We start from the raw sequence: 19746 nt of genomic DNA, 5'->3' as shown, positions 1-19746 counted from the left end.
TATCTATTTAGTATTACCTGTCAACTTGTTATTCACTTTCCCTTTTCTTTTTATAGTCTCCTCAGACACTCCACAAGCTGGGCCTCAAAACCCATGCCTGTGAGACTCTCAAAGGCACGCTCCTTGTTGCTAAGGTCAGGTAACTGCTCTGGACATCACTCAGCAGATCCTCCCCTCCCTTTCTAACAAGACTGTAATCCAATTGACATCTTAAAGATCTATTTAAAGTAAAACCTGTCTACTTCTAGGCTTCCTAGTGTTAAAAGAAATTTATAAAACTAATAAAAGAAAATAAAAAAAATATTAAAACCAAGAAAAATTTTAAAAACAAAAACCAGATAATAAAATTAGTGTGATTAAGTGTGTTGGCAGTCCTGGTACTCATCTGATATTTTAGGAAGTGGTCTACTAAAAACCCTCGATATCACTAGACGTGAATTTGAATATAATCTTTCAGTGGGAGTCATGTCTCATATTCACCAAGGTAGTAACGGGGGCCCAGTAGTGCCTCACGGATTGCAAGCATTCAAATTTTTTAACAGAAAAGGTGGATTAAAGAAGTCTTCCCATCTTATTGTTCTTTAAGAATATCCTGGCAATTCTTGACTCTTTCTAATTCCATAGAAACTGTTAATCAAATTGTCAAGTTTCACAGTAAAAGTTTATAGGGATTTGGATTTCAATAACTCTACTGAGCAATTTAAGAAAAACTGGCATTTTACCATACTCACACTTCCAATCCATCCTCAGTATATGGTATGAAACTCCATTTATTTAGGTATACCTTTATGTCTCTAAGTTTAATTAATTTTCTTTACAAAGGTCTTATACATCTTAAATATTTAAAATTCCAGTTTAAGTACTTCCTTTTCTAGAAAATCTTTCTGTCTTCCATCTCCTATACCTATCCTGAATTATGTACTCCTCTGCACCTGGGGCACCTTTTTTTTTTTTTTTTTTAAATATATCTTTTATTGATTTCAGAGAGAGGAAGGGAGAGGGAGAGATAGAAACATCAATGATGAGAGTCACTGGTTAGCTGCAGCCCGCAACCCGGGCATGTGCCCTGACCAGGAATCGAACTCCGATCGCCTGGATCCTAGGTCGACGCTTAACCACTGAGCCACGCCCGGCCGGGCTTGACACACATTTTATAAAAGCTCAATATTAGTGTCACATGATATACTGGGCATCAGGAATACTGTAGTGATAGTCCATTCAGTCTATTTTTAATGAAAAATCAACAAACTATAAACTGAGTGGCTTATAACCAAGAGAAGTTTATCATAGTTTTGGAGGCTGGGAAGTCCAAGATCAAGGTGCCAATACATTTGGTGTCTTGTAAGGACACACTCTGAAGTTCATAGATAGTGCTTTCTAGCTGTAATCTCACATGAAGGGACAAGCCAGTGCCCTTTTATAAGGGCACTAATCCCAATCACAATGGCTCTACTGACTGCACGGAAAAAATAAGGCAATAGGAGAAATCAGAGATGCTCTGAGGTTTCAAATATAAATTATGATTAAGTGGAGACTATTACAAGAAAAGAGGTAGAAGTAATTCAAAGGGAAAGATAACTATTTAGTTTAGGACTTTCTGACTTTGTGATGTCAGTGAAACAATAAGGTAAAATATTTAAGACAACTGGAAAAGCAGGACTGACACTCTAGCTCAAGGGGTAGCTTGACTGTTCAGGGCACATAGCGGCCTTTGAAAGAACAGATTCAGTTGGGTGAAAAGAAATGGAAAACTGACTTTCAAGAAGATCTAAGTACTAAGAAAAGGCATTAAGTGACCAGACAGAAAACAAAAGCTCACGGAGGTGCCAGAGTTAGGGAAGATATTTTGGTTTTGGATGGGATTACCATGACACATTTGAAGGCAAACAGTAAGTAACCAGTGTCAAAGAAAGGTCTAAAGGTGTGTGTGTTTGTCAAATAGTGAGAGAGTGGGATATGAGATAAAAAGAAGAAACAGACTGTTCTGTGCTGTTCCGGAGGACTAAACTAGGATGATGTTAGAACCTAGAGACAGAAGTTCCAGATGGTATATGTGAGCTGCACGTTATGAGGTATTGTTATTAACAGTAAAGATATTTAGCAAAGGAACAAGTTGCCTTACTAGTAAGGATTATTTAACTGAATGCTTCATCATTTGTCAGGCATGCTGCAGGAGAAATTCTGTATTATCTGAGGTGACCCTAGGTTCCATTTGACACTAAATTCTGACCTGTCTCATATTAAGCAATAACTCCCATTCCCCCTCCTCCTGGACCTGGCAACCTTTCTTCTACTTTCTATCTCTATGAATTTGCCTATTCTGATACTTTATGTAAGTGCAATCATATAATATTTGTCCTGTTGTGTCTGGCTTATTTCACTTACCACAATGTTTTCAAGGCTTACCCATTTTATATGCTGTATCAGAACTTCATTCCTTTTATGACTAATAACAATCCACTGTATGAATATACTGTATTTTCAAATCTGTTCATCTGTTGATAGGCACTTGGGTTGTTTCCAACTTTTGGCTATTGTGAATAATGCTGCAATGAACACTGTAGTATACAAGTATTTATTCAAGTCTCTTTTCATTCTTTTGGGTATATTCTTGGGAGTGGAACTGTTGGATCATACAGTCATTCTATTTATATTTTAGATTCTATATAGATTATTAAGGAACTGTCACTAAGAAAAAAATAACCTAACACAAAACTCACAATGAGACACCAATTCATGCCCATTAAGAGAGTTATAATTTTTTTTAAGAAAGTGTTGGTGTGGATGAGGAGACATTGGAATCCTCATGCATTGCTGGTAGGAATGTAAATGGAATGCTGGTGGGAAAACAGTTTGGTGGTTACTCTGATATATTTCACAACACAGATGGGCCTTGAAAACATTAAGCTTAGTGAAGTAAGCCAGACACAGAATGACAAATATTGTATGATTTCACTTACATGAGGTACCAAGAATAGGCAAATACATAAAGATAGAAAGAAGAACAAAGGTTACCAGGGGCTGGAGAAGGGAGAAAGAAGGAATTATTATTTTTTATTTTCTTTTTAAAATATATTTTTATTGATTTCAGAGAGAGGAAGGGAGAGGGAGAGAGAGAGAAACATCAATGATGAGTCATTGATCGGCTGCCTCCTGCATGCCCCCTGCTGGGGATCGAGCCTGCAACCCCATCATGTGCCCTGACCAGGAATCGAACCCCATTTCCTGGATCCTAGGTCGATGCTCAACCGCTGAGCCACGCTTGGCTGGGCTTAGGAATTATTTTTTAATGGGTAGTTTTTGTTGGGGATGATGAAAACATTCTGGATATAGATAGTGATGATAGTTCTACATTTTGAATGTATTTAATGCCTCTGAATTGTACACTTATGAATGGTCTAAATGATAACTATTATGTATATTTTACCACAATTTTTTTTAATTAAAAAAATGATTTCTTGAGCCAATAAAAATGTATTAATCAGGACCCAATGCAAAAAGAAGAAAAAAACTTTTTAGGTATTTCAAATCAGAAAAGCATTTAATACAAGGATTAACACACTTATTCAAAATAGGAAGGCTAGGGAATCAAGAGTAGCGACTGCAATACAAAAATAAAGGATACAATGTAAGTCTGAGGCTTAAAAGCTGCTGGGAATACTAACTTTACAGACCCATGAAGCTGGAATTAAACACTGGATTGCTCAGTCCAGACACCTTAGCTGCTTCTACTCACTCAGATCTTGCAACTTTGCTAACCAGCCAAAAAGCAGCAAAAAGAAAGCTTCTCTGTCCTTTTGCCTTCCAAATTGTGGGAATTAATCTAACTGATGGAACCTAAACTGCATCCACCTTTGATGGAAGGAAGTTCAGGAAATACACTATATTTCATTATTTATAAGACGTTAAACTATTTTTAAAAAGTGAAAACTGAGATGCATTTTACAATCAATAGTGTATCATGGTTGCCCAGCCATGGTGGCTCAGTGGTTGAGCATCGACCTATGATCCAGGAGATTTCGGTTCAATTCCAGGTCAGGGCACATGCCAGGGTTGGGGGCTCGATCCCCAGCAGGAGGTGTGCAGGAGGTAGCCGATCAATGACTGACCCTCTTATCACTGATGTTTCTATCTCTCTCTCCCTCTTCCTTTCTCTCTCTGAAATCAATAAAGATATATTTAAACAAATAAATAATGTCCCCCAAGAGGTTTCTTAAAAAAATAATGTATCATGGTTAACTGGCAATATTTTACTTTAGGAATACAAAAAGAAATAATAGTGAGCCTTAGAATAATATCTTAAATTTAATGAAACATAATAATTTTAACTTTCTAATCTAAAAAAGCTTTCCAAATAAAAATACATCTTCATATTAATCTTCTAAAAGTTTTATATTTTTGCATTTCACATCCAGGTATTTAATCTACCCAGAATTTGTGAACATAATGGAGTAAAAGTCCAAATTAATTTTTCCAGTACCATTTACTGAAAAGGGCATTCTTTTCTAATTTCCAGCATATTATCTATCATAGATCAAGTAACCTGTCAAGTATAGTTTTCTCCTGTTCCATCCATCACTAGACTACTCATGACTGTCATAATTCCATTGTAATGAGTCTTAAGTGGTGAAGTTAGGCCTCCCATACTGACTTCTTTGGGAGTTCCTTGGCTACACTAGCCCTTTATTGATTTTCCACAGAACTTTAGAATCAGTTTTTAAGTTCCACCAAAACAAACCAAAAAACCCTTAATAAGGCTTCTAGAAATCTTAGGCCATTTTTTAGACTTATTCCCGGGTACAGCATATGTTTCACGCTATTGTGAAATATAGTTTCAGATTTTCCTTCTTACCTGCTACTAGAATACAGTTTCTTGTACAATTCGTTGTTTATAATAACTTGTAGATATTTTTTAATTTTCTAAATACACAATCATGTAATCTGTGAATGACAGTTTTATTTTTCCTTTCCAATTCTTATGTTTTAAAATTTTCTTTTTCTTAACTTGGTGAAGGTCAGGACCTCTACTACTACAACTTTAACTAAAAACAGTTTTAATGGACCTTATCTCTCCCAGTCTCAGAGGGATTGCTTTCAATATTTCAACAGTAATTATGAAACTTGATTTAAAAAAAAATAGATACCTTTTATCACATCTGATTTGCTTTGGGTTTTATGATGAATGAATGCTGAATTTTATCAAGCACTCTTTGCAACTATTCAGTGGATCATATGTTTCTTCTCTAACCTGTTAAGATGGTAACATACAGTAGTTCCCCCCAACTACAGTCCAAAAATATTAAATGGAAAATTCCAGAAATAAACCATTCATAAGTTTTAAGTTGAGTGCTGTTCTGAATAGTGTGATGAAATCTCACACCATCCTTGCTCTGTCCAGGGTAGGACATGAATCATCTCTTTCTCCAGCATATCCATGCTGTATGCGCTCCCCACCACTCAGTCACTTACTAGCTGTCTTGGTTATTAAATCCACTGGTATGGTAGTACTTGTGTTCAAGAAACACTTATTTTACTTAATTATGGGCCCAAAGCACAAAAGTAGTAATGCTGGCAATTTGGATATGCCAAAGAGAAGCTGTAAAGTGCTCCCTTTAAGTAAAAATATATGTATGTACGGGGGGAAAAATACTGCCCTGGTGGGTGTTGCTCAGTAGTCAGAGCGTTGGCCCATGCACCAAAGCGTCATGGGTTTGATTCCTGGTCAAGGGCATGTACCTGGGTTGCAGGTTAGATCCCAGGCCCTAGTTGAGTGCATGAGGGAGGCAATCAATCGATGTGTCTTTTTCAAATTGATTTTTCTCTCTCTCACTTCTCCCCCTCCCTTCCTCCCCTCTACTCTCTCTTTTAAAAAAGACAATGGAAAAAATATCCTTGCATGAGGATTAACAACAACAACAACAACAACCCAAACAAATACTATACATAGGGTTCAGTACTATCCCCAGCTCAGGAATCCCTGGGGGTCTTAGAACGTATCCCCTGAAGATAAGGGGCACTACTGTGCATAGAGATAGAGACTTAAATTAAGTGCCAAACTCAGTAGTAGAAAAATCATCTGCAGTAGAGTTATCAAAAAGTTACACTGAACTAAATTCTCATATATAGTAAAACTTATCTTGAGATCATGTAACTTACTGTTAATATGAGAAGACACATGCAGACATGTGTACTATTTTAAGAAGCATGTAAAAACTAAAGAAATGAACACTTTCAGTGGTTGCAGAATAGGAATGTAAGGATTATATTGAATCATAATCTCTTCCCTGTCTAAAGTTCTCTGATACTATTCCCAAGAAAATAGTTATATGACATGTAAAAAGGCAATTGTGAATTATTCTGGAATAATTAACAGTAGCACTTTATCTTTTTATAGTAAAAAAAGATATAAAGGCAGAAATTGTTTGGTATTCATGGAAAAGATAGCATGTTTTCATAATGAATGTTAATTAAATTACCTTCATACAACATTACCAGAAATCATGCTAATCACTCTTTAAAAATAATCATACCCACTGAAGACTCTTCCCCAGCCCCCCCAAGCTATGGAGAGATTTCTAATAGAGAATATAAAGTTTTTTTTTTTTTTTTTTGGTTAATCCTCACCCAAGGATCTCTCTTCCATTGATTTTTAGAGGGAGTGGAAAGGCGGGATGGAGGGGGAAGAGGAGAGGGAGAAAGGAACATCGCCGTGTGAGAGACACATCCACTGCTTGCCTTCCCCATGCTCTCCGGCTGGATTGAACCTGCAACCCAAGTACGTGCCTTGACTGGGAATTGAACCTGTGACGACCCTTTGATGTGCTACCAACGCTCTAACCACTGAACACACTGGCCAGGGTGGGACTATAAACTATAACGAGAGGAAAAGGGGTAAGACCCAAGTTGACAATACAAAAAATATAGGTTCTAATAACTATTTACAATGTAGTTGAAGCTAGTAATCCCCTTTAACTTTTGCAGTACATCTATAAACCTGAACAGAAATTTACTTTGGAAAAGTAATGTAGAAAATACAGTTTAAAAATCCTAGGTCACTGAAGGAACAACCCCTAGCAGTATTGTAAACTGTTTGAAAATACTCAAAGATAAGTGACTAATTCAAAGCATCCTAAAAATAGAAAGTCAAATTTTTCTGGTGATATTAATTTAAAAGTTATCTATTTAGTGCAAGAAAAAAATGTGAAACAAGTATTTCTCAATTTAAATACAATTAAAGCATCTTTTACAACAAGGAGATGAATATTTTTTTTAAAAAACCACACAACAAAACACACTAATTTTGAAGCAACCATTGGAAATGGACTGCCAAAATGTTATGTTTGTCTCTCCCTGGAAGTGCAGTTTCAAAATTTGCAAGGTAGCCAAAAACAATTGAAATAACGCTCATTACAACATGAACAGAAACCTGAACACTATCTACCTTCCCAATTGTCACATGACCCTGTACTGATCAGGTATTTAAGACTTACACTCTATAAACACATTTCCTGATTTTTTGTTTTTTAATCCGTAAGTAAAAATCATGACCAGAGCTTCTGGAAGATACAAGGTTAACTGAGTTCAGAGCAATTTTTATATTCTGTATCGAGGCTTTCCCAAGACCCAGAAAGGAATGTAATGTTACTGGGCATCAATTTTCCTCTCTATATGCATAGTCTTGATGTAGGAAGGAACAAGAATAATCATTTTTTAAGCCCATGAGAAAACATGGAAACCAAAATAATCTCAGAGGATAGAGGGGAGAAAAAAATAATTGCTTAATGTTAGGGTGGAGGTTAGATTAAGAGTTTCTTCTGACTACCATGCTAATTATGTATGACAGTAAATTAGGGTGGTAGCCAAAAGAAACTGAAAAATAAAAACTACCTCTCAGAATGCCAATTCCTCCATCAAATATTTAAGGAAGAAATGGAACAAATTAGGCTAACTTTCTGATTCTTATTTGGTATTAACATTAATACTATAATGTTTCACCTAAAAAAACAAAAAACAATCCCCCCCACCCCCAGAAAAGCTCCTATTTTGAATTCAGGAGTTCTATAACTACTTTACAGAATAATTAATGTAGGTAAAATAGACCCAAAAAATGAGTCAAGGATTTGAAACAATTCAACTTTAGAGGAATACAAAGTCCAGTAAGGGCTACTAACAATAAAGGCTTATTTTAATGGCAATTTGAGGCAGACATATAGGAAGCATAGGAACATGCTAGATTTCATAAAACAAGGGGGTTATGACCAAAAAAATGCTCACTAACTACTCAGCTAAATTAGTATCAAGATGTCAAAGGACACAAAATGCACTTTTGCAGTTCTAAAGGAGAAACTGTTATGATCGGAGAAAAAAGGAACAAGGTAATCATAGTCTTAGAAAATACTTTAAAAAAAAAAGCAATATAACCTGATTCTTTCCCTCCCTTTCCCACTACTCATAGAACATAAGTTTCCAGTGGTTATGATGGGATCCTAATTCTTCATCATAATCAGGAAAGCAAGGAACAGAAAAAAGAAAAAAAAAAAAAGTCAGACTTCGGTAGCCTGTTATCCTAATGTAATTTTTCTGGCCTATATCCAAATACAACTAAATCAAGTTTGCTCTTATGTTTCTACATTTGGGGATTCAAGCACCCAGTCCCAACGTTCCTTTCTTATCTGTTTACTAACAATCAATTCCTTTAATAACCAGCACATATACGTGACTGATATCAGAAGAAGTGAGTTTTGTCCACCTTCAAATACATCCAGACAAGTATTAACAGCAATAGCCAGAACTGCAAAAGCACATACCTTAGTGGGATTTCCACTTATTAAAAGTCTGATGTAATCTACTCTGGTTTGCCTGGTTCATAAAAATGTGTTTTAATACAGTGGACCTCATTATAAAGGAGATTCCATCCCAGAATACTGTCTAGTCAATGCATTATTACAACTACACACCTTAACACTGGCAATAAGAGATCTTAAAAACAATAAGTTTTCATTGTAATGTGATTTTAAGACGCTCCCTTCTACATATGCACAGCACAACAGTTAATAAATACCATACCCTGTTACAATGCATTTTTTCAATGTATTTATTATACCATATGGTCATATTGTCCCATCTTATACCATATGGTCATAGAAAGTAACATCAAGGGAATATAAATGGTCTGAAGTAAATGTTTAATGCCAAAAGTATAAGCACATTCAATTGATAAATATTTAATAAGCTCCTGTCATTTACCAGAATATTCTATTTTGAGCATCTACAAAGTAATACTTACAAATATAGGGCATGCAATTTGTTCAATTCCCAACATAATTTTACATTTAAGATATTTGATAACAAGAGTTAAAAAAAATTAGAAACAATCTAACATCAAAAAATATGTTTAGGTTAAAAATTGCAGTGTATCTAATGACAGGTAAAATATTTTGGTATATTGTTAAGTTAAAAATATTACAAAACCACATACACTGTATTATAGAAGCATAAAAATAGTGTATAGATATATGTACTACATCAAAATGATTATGTAGCCCGGCCAGGCGTGGCTCAGCGGTTGAGCGTCAACCTAGGATCCAGGCGATCAGGGTTCGATTCCTGGTCAGGGCACATGCCCAGGCTGTGGGCTCGATCAATGACTCTCTCATCATTGATGTTTCTATCTCTCTCTCCCTCTCCTTTCCTCTCTCTGAGATCAATAAAGATATATATTTTTTAAAAAAAAATGTTTATGTAATATCTTTAATGGCAAGATTACAGATGATTTTTTTAATTTTTGTACTTATATCTAATTTTTCAACAATGAATGTGCTTTCCCTCCATAATTAGAAATGTTTTAGTGTAGCTGAAACTTCCGTGAGAAACTTTTTAAACTTATATTTTACTGTCAGGTAAGGTAAATCTTTGACTGAAACGTCATTTTACATGAGCGCAATTTTTCATTTCTTTCCATGCACGTGGCAATTAGAAGATATCTCTTTAAGTGAATATAAGGAAGACAGTTCAAAAGACCACAATACATTTCACTTTCCACTGAATACCAACTTCAAATTTAAAACTATTTCTTGGAGAATTTTATTCTACCATCCATGACATTGAAATTTATACTCAAAAGAGATCCATTTTTAATCACTTATCCCTTCCTCCCCTTGCCCCCCCGCCAGGAAAAACTACTATTCATTACTAAACATTAAAACATGGGCGCAGGCAGTGGGAAACACTTCTAACTAATTAAAATTAGTTGTTCCACTTATTTATGCATTCACTGACTTTCTTGTATGTGCCCTGACCAATGAACCAACCCACAACGCTGGCATATCTGGACGATGCTCTGACCAACTGAGCTACCCCAGGGCCACTAATTAAAATTAGTTCAAGTATCCTTATGGTTTCAGGAGATATAAATATGCTTTCTAGTTATTGGCAATTTAAACTTAAATTCATCTAGCCTAGAGGTTCTCAAGCATTGATACATGAGAACTGCCCAGAAGTGTGTCAAATGCAGAAACTAATGGCCTTAGCAGTTCATCTAATCAGAATCTTCAAAGGGTAGAGTTCAAACAGACAGGCCCTTTCAAATAAGATAGCAGAGATTCTACTTTACAAATGCCTTCTCTATATCATTGCTAACTGTTCTAATAACCCTGAAGCAAAACTGTCAATGTAAACGTTATAATCAGAAAATTACAACTTCATAACCTATACACACTAATTCATCCATTCGTCTAGATACAATTCAACAAACCACACACACACTACAGAATAAAGCAAGCCTAGAGGCACCTGTGCCTGGTAAGACAAAGGCATATCCTATTCATGGAAAAAATAGACAGCAGATGTGACCCCTAGTATTTAGCCATTAAAAACAATGTATCCTAAAAATAAATTTCCATGTCAACGGAACAAAGCTGTTTATAAATAAGAAGGAATGTGGAGGTGTGGGGAAGACAAGAGGAAGCTTCAGCAAGTTAAGTACCAAAAGCCAGGAAACAAGGCAGAATGAATGGCAACTGGGACAAGGAAAACAGAGTCAACTAGTAAGTGGAAGGGGGAAGAGGAGCTCTGTCCTCAGAATCCAAGAAGATGGGGAAATGAACAGATATCAGAGGAAACCAACCTGAGCAAAAATGCAAACTGTAAAGTGGAAAATGGTGTAATTCTGTTAAGAAAGAAGAAAAATATGAGGGAATTTAGAGATCAAATGGTGGTATAGAACACATCCCGGGCATAGAAAGAGGTGGCATAAGAGGACAAAAAACAAACACTGTGAACAAACTTATATTAATCAGAGCAAGCACAGCAAATGAATTTCCAAAGTAAAGATGATGAAGCAGGAAAAAGAACTGCACAGTCAGAAGAACGAGATGTTATGAGAACTGGGAAACAAAATGTAACTAGTAGGACGGAAAGAGAACTTTGAGCAAAGTCAACAGAACAAGTCACGTTATCTAATCAATCATTGTAAAGCACAGTTTTACCATATATTATCTCATCATCTGTACAGTATAATGAAGTGTATTACTTTCTGCAATAAAACGCCAAACACTAAATGTAACACATTTTACGTAATAAAAAACACAATGTAAATAAAGTCGTTTGACAAGGTGATAAGAGACTGAATACAAAAAAATAAAGGCTGAGAGAAGCAAGGGCTAAAAAGCAAGACGTGAAAGAAAGCAAGAAAAAAAAAAAAAAAACTGGGACAGAAAGAAGGACAACAGAAAGAAAGCGATCAAACCTACTTTTTAAAGAATGGGTAGAAACACCCAGAGAGGTGTGAATGGAGATGGAAGAGCCGCCACAGAGCGCGGGCAGCGCAGGTGAAACCTGATGGAATCTTGACAGCTCCGGGATCCAGAAGGGAAGCGGCTCCCCAGCGTCCGGGGGGTTTGCGAGGAGAACGGGCGAGAACAATGTCAGGGAGCCGGCGGAATGGAGCCGAGGGCCTCGGGAGGACCAGGGCTGAGCGAAGTGCAAAGATGGGCTCGAGTACAAGCTGAGGTCAGGCGGCAGGGAACGGGATGGGGGTTACCAGTCGGCGACGGGGCAGGGACGCCGAGGAGCGCGGGGGCCTGAGGCCGTGGGGGGGGAAAAGGGCGGGTGGAAACGGTGGGGCGGAGGTTTGAAAAAGTAAACCTCTGGGTAAAACAGGTGAAGAGAAATCTCCAAAAAAAAAAAAAAAAAAAGTAGAGAAGCAAAAGGGAGGGCAGCGGCCTGGAAAAGGGGGCCGGTCAGGGAGAGGAGGGAGGGAAGGATGCGCCCATCATCCCCGCGACCGTGGAGTAATTAGACAGCACGGTACCGCGGGCTGGGCGCCCGGCCCCGGCCCCTGGCCCACGCCGTCCACCTGGATGCCGCCGCCCCCCACCCGAAATAACGAAACCACCTCAGAGCAGCGAGCCGGCCACCTCCAGCCGGCCGTGACCTTCCAGGACCAGCCCCGAGTCTCGCCCCCTACGGGGAGCCTCCTGCTCCACCGCCGCTGCCCGAACCCCCCCCCCCGGCTGGGGTGCCGGCCGGGGAACCCCCCCGCCATCGTGTGTGTTTACGTAGCGAGGAGCTGCGTGACGGAGAGGGACGAGGGGGGGATGCCCATCTCCCACCCGCAGAGCCCGGAGGAGTAGGCGGCGGAGGGCACCAGAGCCCCCAGCGCCGCCTGTTTCCCCCCAAATCCACACCGGCGGCCGAGCCCGGGGACGGGAGGGGTGCGGGGGGCGCCGGCACTCACCTCCTCGGGGATGGCCGGGTCCGCAGACGAGGAGGCCGCGGCGCCGGCGCCGGCCTCGGGCTCCATGTCCCCGTTGAACAGAGCCTGGCCCTGCTCCGTGCCGCCGTCGCCGCTCAGCGCCGCCATCTTATAACCGAGAGCCGGGGCCGAGCGACCGCTGCTGGGCGGGGAGGGGGAAGGGAGGCGGAGGGCGGGGGGGAGCGGAGGCGGAGGCCGGGGGGCGGCGGGCGGCCGGCGGCGGGCGGCGACGGCCAGGCGGCGCGGCGGCGGCGGCGGGCGGGCGGGCGCTGGGCCACCTCAGGAACCGGCCCGCGGCCCCGGCGCAGCCGAGCCTGAGGGGATTGGGGGAAGGACGCCGGGCTGGGGGCGGGGGAAGGGGGCGGAGACCACTAGAAGTCGCCGCGGCAACGGCGTCACCCGCGTGTCACGGCCGTGACGTCATCCGCGGTGCGTGACGTAACCCGAGGAGCGCCCTGGCGCCCGCGCCGGGGGAGGCTGCCTTCGCGCGCTGCCCGGCGGCGCTCGGCGGTTTCCTCCGCGCGGCGGTTTCCATGGCTTCGGTCCTCAGCCGGCTCGGGAGCTGGGGCTCAGCGGCAGCCCGCGCGGTGCGGAGCAGAAGTTGAAATGAGGGAGGGCGGGAGCGAGAGGGCCGGGGAAGCCCGGGCTACCTCAGCTATTTCCTGTGCAGCCGGCGGCTCTGTCATAAAAATAAGCCCTGAAACCCCAGGGTTGACGCCGCCGGTAGGACTCGGTAGGGACACCCTGGGGCGCAGCCGGACGGTGCGAACGAGGCGGGCATCCCTCTCAGGAGAGGATCTGGCCTGTCACAGTGGATCTAAATCGAAGTCTGAAGGGTTTTTTTGTGTGTGTGTGTTTTTTTTCTTCCTTCCCCATCGTTGGGAATAAAATGTTCCCTTGTAGAATATTTTTTCGTTTTCCAGGTTCGTTCACTTAACCAATGTCCGTGATGATGGAGTGCCTGCCGTGGGCTAGGGCCTGCACGAGGCACGGAACACGCTAGACGCCTGCGACATCAGAACGGTCACCATTTTTGTTTTTGAAGAAAACCATTCGAAATATTTTAAAGACTTTTCGCGCCTTTCACAAGCAGAGCGCTCCGAGGGCATTCTCGGTGCACACTGGGCGCGAAAACCGAGAAGGAAGGAGAGGTGAATGCCTTTGGAGAGGCCCAGGGGCAGGATGGAACGAAAGGAACCCAGTTCCTTATTAAAAAGGCATTTATTTTAAAGGAAAGGGGGACCATTCCAGGCGGGGAGAGGGGGGGGCAATTTAAGGAAAGGAGAATTAGGAGTGACAAACAGTGGACGTTCCTGTGGCTCCTGAGGGTGGAAGTTAATCGCCAAAGGAACCTAAAGGTCAGCCGTGGGACGCTCTGAGTGGCCCCTGCGCTTTTGTTCTGTCCTTCCCACGCTTGGGGAAGCCACCAGGGACCTCCTTATTGTATTCAGGATGATTCAAGAGGTAGAAAGCTGCCCTACTGACCCTCTGGAGCAGGAGGTCTGCATTTTGATAGAGTCACCATGAGCCTGGGAGCTGACCCTTAAGTCCCAAGGTGAGTAGGTTGTGAGGCTGCTTGATTCCTCAGAATACTGATATCCCCGTGCATCGAAATATACAAAAATACAACCTATCGAATGAGTCGTGGTGTGTTTTGTTAGTATATTTGTGCTTTCTCTGCCAAGTAGGAAAGCCTCCTTGGGCTAAATTTATATCCAAAGGTAGCTTGGAAAAGTAGAATAAATGAAGATGACCGGAAGGGTTAAATGTCATCAGGCCATAGTCTAAAGTGCCCCTCTTTACTATAAATAAAGACGTACTTCTAGGCAGACTAAAATAGCACCACCGGCCAGTTTGAGCTCATCAGAAACACAACTGGAAGGTTTTTAAATTCTCTAAAAGTCGTATTTCGTTTTTTAAAATCAGCCTCTGAAAATATTACATCATTAAAACACTCATAACGTGAAAAGTCCTGAGGTTATTTTTCATTTGTTCCATTTTATTTATTTATTTATTTTAAATATGTCTTTATTGATTTCAGAGAGAGGAAAGGAGAGGGAGAGAGAGAGAGAAACATCAATGATGAGAGAGTCATTGATCGGCTGCCTCCTGCACACCCCCGACTGGGGATCAGCCCATAACCCCCGGCATGTGCCCTGACCCAGAATCGAACCCTGATGGCCTGGATCCTAGGTGAACGCTCAACCGCCAAGCCACGCCCAGCCAGGCTGTTGCATTTTAAATTATAGCCTTCCTTACCAGCAACAATCTGTAAATCATATTTTACACAGTTATTTCTTCACAGGATAGCTGATATCACCCATTTAATATTGCTTCTTGTTACTTTCCATTTATTCAACACTTTCTGAACTTATCTTCAAATTCTGGATATGTTTTATTTGATTTTCCTAGGCCATTCTAAAGCCCCCCCCGGTATTCAGATGGGAAAATAAAAAGAAAGCATGAGCTTTGGAGTCTGAAGATCAGGATTTTAGTGTCAGCATGCCACATTTTGGCTACATAATCTCAAAGTAGGTAAGCAGTAATCCCTGTTTTTTATTGTTTTAATCTATAATATGAGTGTGGTAGTAATGCCAGTGCAACCTACCTAACTGTATTGTTATGAGGATAAAATATAGTTTTGTGCTTTACAAAATACAAAGTTACCCTCTCATTCAGAATTCAGACACGGTGTAGAAGAGATGGTTTATCTGTGCTCTGTGATATCTTGGGAGCTCTCACCTGGGAAGACAGTGCCTGGGGGTGTCTGAACACGTTGGGACTGGAATCATCTGGAGGCATATTTCCTCACATGTGTAGTGACTGAAGCTGGGACTTCACCTGGGGCAGTCAGCCAGAATACCTGAGCATAATCTGTTCTTGTGGCTTGAGCTTCCTTGTGGCACGTTTGCCTCTGGGTAGTCAGACTCCTTGCAAGGTGGCCGAAGGCTCCACATGCTTGTGTTCCTGCAAGTAAGGTGAAAGCTGTATTGCATTCTATGACCTAGCCTCCAAAGTCACACAGCATCACTTCTGCTGCATTTTATTGGATGCAGGTAAGTCACAAAGTCCAGCCCAAATTCAAGGAGAGGGGCGTTAGATCCTACCTCTCAATGGAAGAAGTGTCAAAGCATTTACAGGTATGTTTAATTTACAGACAGGTGGTGTTTAGAGTAATGAACTGGCCACTCATTGTCACCTTCTCCAGAGGGGATTCTACACTCAAATTCTCCCTCTTTGATTACTGGAAATTACCAAGACACCCCAGTATGCTAATGAAGAAGTCCTGACCTTTTTTCTTTAGCTTCTGAAGCCCCGCTGCGTGCAGAAATAAATGCAGGTCCTTGACCATTGGACACACCCAATTTGTCTCCTCCTGGGCACTTCCCCCAAAATTGTAATGCTGCTGCCATAGGCAGGGTTGAGGTGCTGAAACCCTCTACACAAAGCAGTGGTACTGTATTCTTGGTGCCAAGACAGTTTATATTCTGGGCAGAAAGAGAGCACACCTTCCTTCGTGTTGTAGTGTGTCATATGGGCACCAAAGCAGTATTATCTTGCATTCTAAAGCCTAACAGGCATTTTAGTCACAGTTCTTTTAGGTGTTGCTCACAATCCCCTTTCCCCCTAAGGCATTCATATATTCACAGGAAGCTGGAAAACAAACTAGGTGAGAAGCACTCTTCAGAACATTGCTCCAGCTGATGACAGAGACACTGTTAAGAAGTCTTGCTGATATGTGTGACCCTCTCTTCCCTGGAGATGAGTTTATTTCTAATTGGCGTTTCTATCTTGAGTCCTGAATTCTAACAGACACTGGATAGTTCTACCCATCAGCCAAACCTACCCAGCTGCAACCACATTCAATGATGTATAGCTCATATCAGCTTAATATTTTATGTATGAATCAAGGTCATCATTTCAAATACCACATCCTGTATTATTTAGTAGATGGCTACTCTCAGAAGCTATTTAGGTGTGAATAGAAAATTGAATCCTGAAGTTGATTCAGCACAACTTTCCTACTGAGGGACACTTGGAATCTCCTCTGTGGAATTCCAGACTCTAGTGATGGGGACTTCACTAATACTGTACATTGAACTGTAATTTTTTTTTTCTGAAGTTGAATTGAAGTCCTCTTATGATATTTATATTCTGGTCTGAGTTTTGCCTTCTAGAGGAACACAGGATGAGCCTGTTCTATGTAGTTGCTTTCAAATATTTGAAGGAAATTCTGTTTCCTTTAGTTTTCTCCTCAAAGCATTTTCTCTTCTTTCTGTGTACTCTTTTCTTTTTTTTCTTTTCTTTTCTTTCCTTTTCTTTCTAAAATATGTTTTTATTGATTTCAGAGAGAAAAGGAGAGGGAGAGATAGAAACATCAGTGATGAGAGAGTCATTAATCAGCTGCCCCCTACCAGGGATCGAGCCTACAACCCTGGCATGTGCCCTGACCAGAATCGAACCATGATTCATAGGTTCATAGGCTGACACTCAACCACTGAGCACCACTGGCTGGGTTCTGTGTGCTCTTTTCAATGTTCCTCTTAATATGTGGTCCCATGAATTGAACACTGTTTCAGATTTGGTCCAATCAACAAAGAATAGAATCTCTGATTGCAATAACCTAGGAACCGTGCTTTTGTTAATGTAATAAAAAAAATATAAGCAACTCCACCTGATTGTTGGTACATATGAAACTTGTGGTCAACAAAAACCTCTTTTTTTTTTTTAAATCCTATTACACCAAGCCTAGATTTTCAGTCTTTTCAGCATCGTTGTTATCTCTACTGAACTCACATTTCCCTTATTAATTCTTGAAGGTAGACCTTGCTTTGAGATTCATGAAATGTGTTAGATATATTTCTAACATTTACCAAATGATATTCATATCAGTATATTTCATCTGATAACATCTTGCTTATACTACCTGATGGCTGGATTTTGATTTTGAAAAATGCCATTCTCCACTAAAAGTAACAAGGACTCCTTTGAGAAATGGCTGATTCCAGATCTGGGGCAGGAAATGTATAAATTGAGCTTGTACAGGATGCGCTTTGGTATACTCAAGTGCAAGGATATGATAGAAAATCATCATTTTGCAACCACCAATAATTACTCCAGGTCAGGACCATTAATTGTTGCTAAAACTATTCTTGAGTAAAAGACTTTTGGGGAACAGGACAGTCTTATGCTTTCATACCACCCCACAGACTTCATATTAATTATAAATGGAGAAGTATACATTTACAATGGGGAGACCTGACAGTCACTAAATTAATCAAACTATTACACTTAGCCTCACCAACTCTAACTCAAAAAATTCAATATCGTGAACAACAAAGTCAAGGGCAGAAAGTCAAGGGGGCTATTCTAGACTAAAGAAATTAAAGAGACCTAGCAACCAAATGCAATACATGAAACATAACTGAATCCTGGATAAGAAAATAAAGTATAAGGGACATTTTTGGGACAATTGGGGAAATTTAAATATGGGTTGTATATTAAGTGATAATGATGGATTAATGTTAATTTAATATCCTTGTTTTAATAAGATGAATGGTGAAGTGTTTAGGGCTTAAATGTTATCATGTCTAATAGAAAAAATGGAGATAGAAAAAAAGAAAAGATGAAATACAATTTGGAAATCTGGATGAAGGCTTCATCTAGAAGTAGTATGTTTGTAATACAGTTCTTTTAACTATTCTGTACATTTGAGATTTTTTAAAAGATGTTGGAGGAAATTTTTCTTTTATTATATAAAAATAATACATACTTATGGTAATAAAACATTGTGATAAGTTTTCAAAGAAATGGTTTTTTTTCAGGCAATTAAAAACGTGTTAGTCATCTATTACTATTAATATAGCACTATTTTTAACCTTCTTATTTTATCTGCCTGGCATCTATTCCTGATAAATCTAGTTTAATAATGCCTTTTTTTCTGATTTATTGGGATTAAACTGTTTTGTATCATCATTTATAGATAATTGGAGCCCATGAGACAAGATTTTTTGCTGTGTCCTGCTCAGGTTTTAATAAGACCCTGAAATGTACCCTATGTATCAACTAGAAATTTTCTCCTCTCTTAAATTCTTAATATTATTCAAAGTATGTATTTTTTTTTATTATAAACATTTGCAGCAAACCCTTCCCAGTGTCTTCTTGTTCTTAAGATATTTTATGGCGTCTCATTTTTCATTTCTTCATTCATTCAACCGATACTTATTGCATACTCACTGAGTGCCAGACACGGTGCTAGGCTTTGATGAAACCTGAACAATAAGGAGAGTCTTAGATTTGTTTGTTTTAACACGGTCGCTCTGGGAGAGCTTTGTATATAGTAGGCTGTTAAAGAGCAAATCTTTAACGGTACCCAGTTTTACAGACATCAGAACTCCGACTGCTGCTTCTTTGGTGTGTGTTTAATGTCCTTAACGCCTGTTTTCAAATCTGTGTTTTGCTTTTTGTCTCTCCTTCTTAGGTGTGGAAGCCTCTCTGTGGCCTTGCTCCCTACTTCACAGAGAAAACAGAGGCCCTAAGACGTGAGCTCTCTTGCTTCCAGCTCCTGTGTGTTTTATTCATTCTCATCTTCCTCCCTACCTCACAGTATGAGGAAGTATCACTCCCTCTTTTGCATTTGATGCTGTGGGCTGTTTCCTTTTTCTCAAAAATCTCTATTACCTTAGATTTCATGACTCCCCACACCGCTGATTTTCCTCACAACAGGTCTGTCCTTCTTGGTTTTCTTTTGGTGGTCAGTTGTCACCATTTGCAGTTTAACTATTAATATAACCCCAGGCTCCATTCTTTGCCCATTTTTTTTCTCACAGAACTTTTACCTTCTTACTCATTCCTTTGGTTTTATTTACAATGAAGACTTCTAAATCTGTGTTCACATCTAGATAGCTCTACCTGGTCTCTACCTTTCATTTCCAATTACCTCCTGGATGTCTGCACCTGGATATGTCACAGAACCTGCAAATCCCACAAGT

General features: G+C 40.1%; 1 protein-coding gene across 3 annotated transcripts in view; it reads right to left on the bottom strand.

Moving 5' to 3' along the window:
* The window catches only part of BRAF (B-Raf proto-oncogene, serine/threonine kinase), a 109780-nt gene extending 96898 nt beyond the window's left edge, over positions 1-12882 (bottom strand). For all 3 annotated transcript variants that reach the window (XM_087820978.1, XM_016205092.2, XM_016205094.2), the window contains exon 1: positions 12737-12882. In XM_087820978.1, the coding sequence (XP_087677104.1) occupies positions 12737-12862 (126 nt within the window). In that variant the 5' untranslated portion in view covers positions 12863-12882. The remainder of the gene's footprint in view (positions 1-12736) is intronic.
* Positions 12883-19746: the final 6864 nt, after the last annotated feature.

Source organism: Miniopterus natalensis, chromosome 10 (assembly GCF_054644295.1).
Source record: "Miniopterus natalensis isolate mMinNat1 chromosome 10, mMinNat1.hap1, whole genome shotgun sequence".
Lineage (NCBI taxonomy): Eukaryota > Metazoa > Chordata > Mammalia > Chiroptera > Miniopteridae > Miniopterus > Miniopterus natalensis.
Note: the sequence above shows the minus strand (reverse complement) of the source record. Positions and strands in the feature narration are given on the sequence as shown.